The 260-nt window shown below is 65.0% G+C and overlaps 1 protein-coding gene across 1 annotated transcript in view; it reads left to right on the forward strand.

Moving 5' to 3' along the window:
• The window catches only part of KIRREL3 (kin of IRRE like 3 (Drosophila)), a gene marked incomplete at both ends in the record, with an annotated part of 38995 nt that extends 38742 nt beyond the window's left edge, over positions 1–253 (forward strand). The window contains one exon of the mRNA XM_010012514.1: positions 2–253. Coding sequence (XP_010010816.1) covers positions 2–253 — 252 coding nt within the window. The remainder of the gene's footprint in view (position 1) is intronic.
• Between the last annotated feature and the right edge of the window lie 7 nt (positions 254–260).

The raw sequence follows: 260 nt of genomic DNA on the forward strand, positions 1-260 counted from the left end.
CCTCGTGGGCGGACCGCCCCGCCTCTACGACGACAGCCAGCGCTTCGTGCTGGGCATGGGCAGCAGCTCCATCGAGCTGTGCGAGCGCGAGTTCCAGCGCGGCTCCATGAGCGACAGCAGCTCCTTCCTCGACACCCAGTGCGACAGCAGCATCAGCAGCAGCGGCAAGCAGGACGGCTACGTGCAGTTCGACAAGGCCAGCAAGGCTTCCGCCTCCTCCTCCCACCATTCCCAGTCTTCTTCCCAAAACTCAGACCCCA

Source organism: Nestor notabilis, unplaced genomic scaffold, assembly GCF_000696875.1.
Source record: "Nestor notabilis isolate BGI_N333 unplaced genomic scaffold, ASM69687v1 scaffold7894, whole genome shotgun sequence".
In the NCBI taxonomy this organism is placed as follows: domain Eukaryota; kingdom Metazoa; phylum Chordata; class Aves; order Psittaciformes; family Psittacidae; genus Nestor; species Nestor notabilis.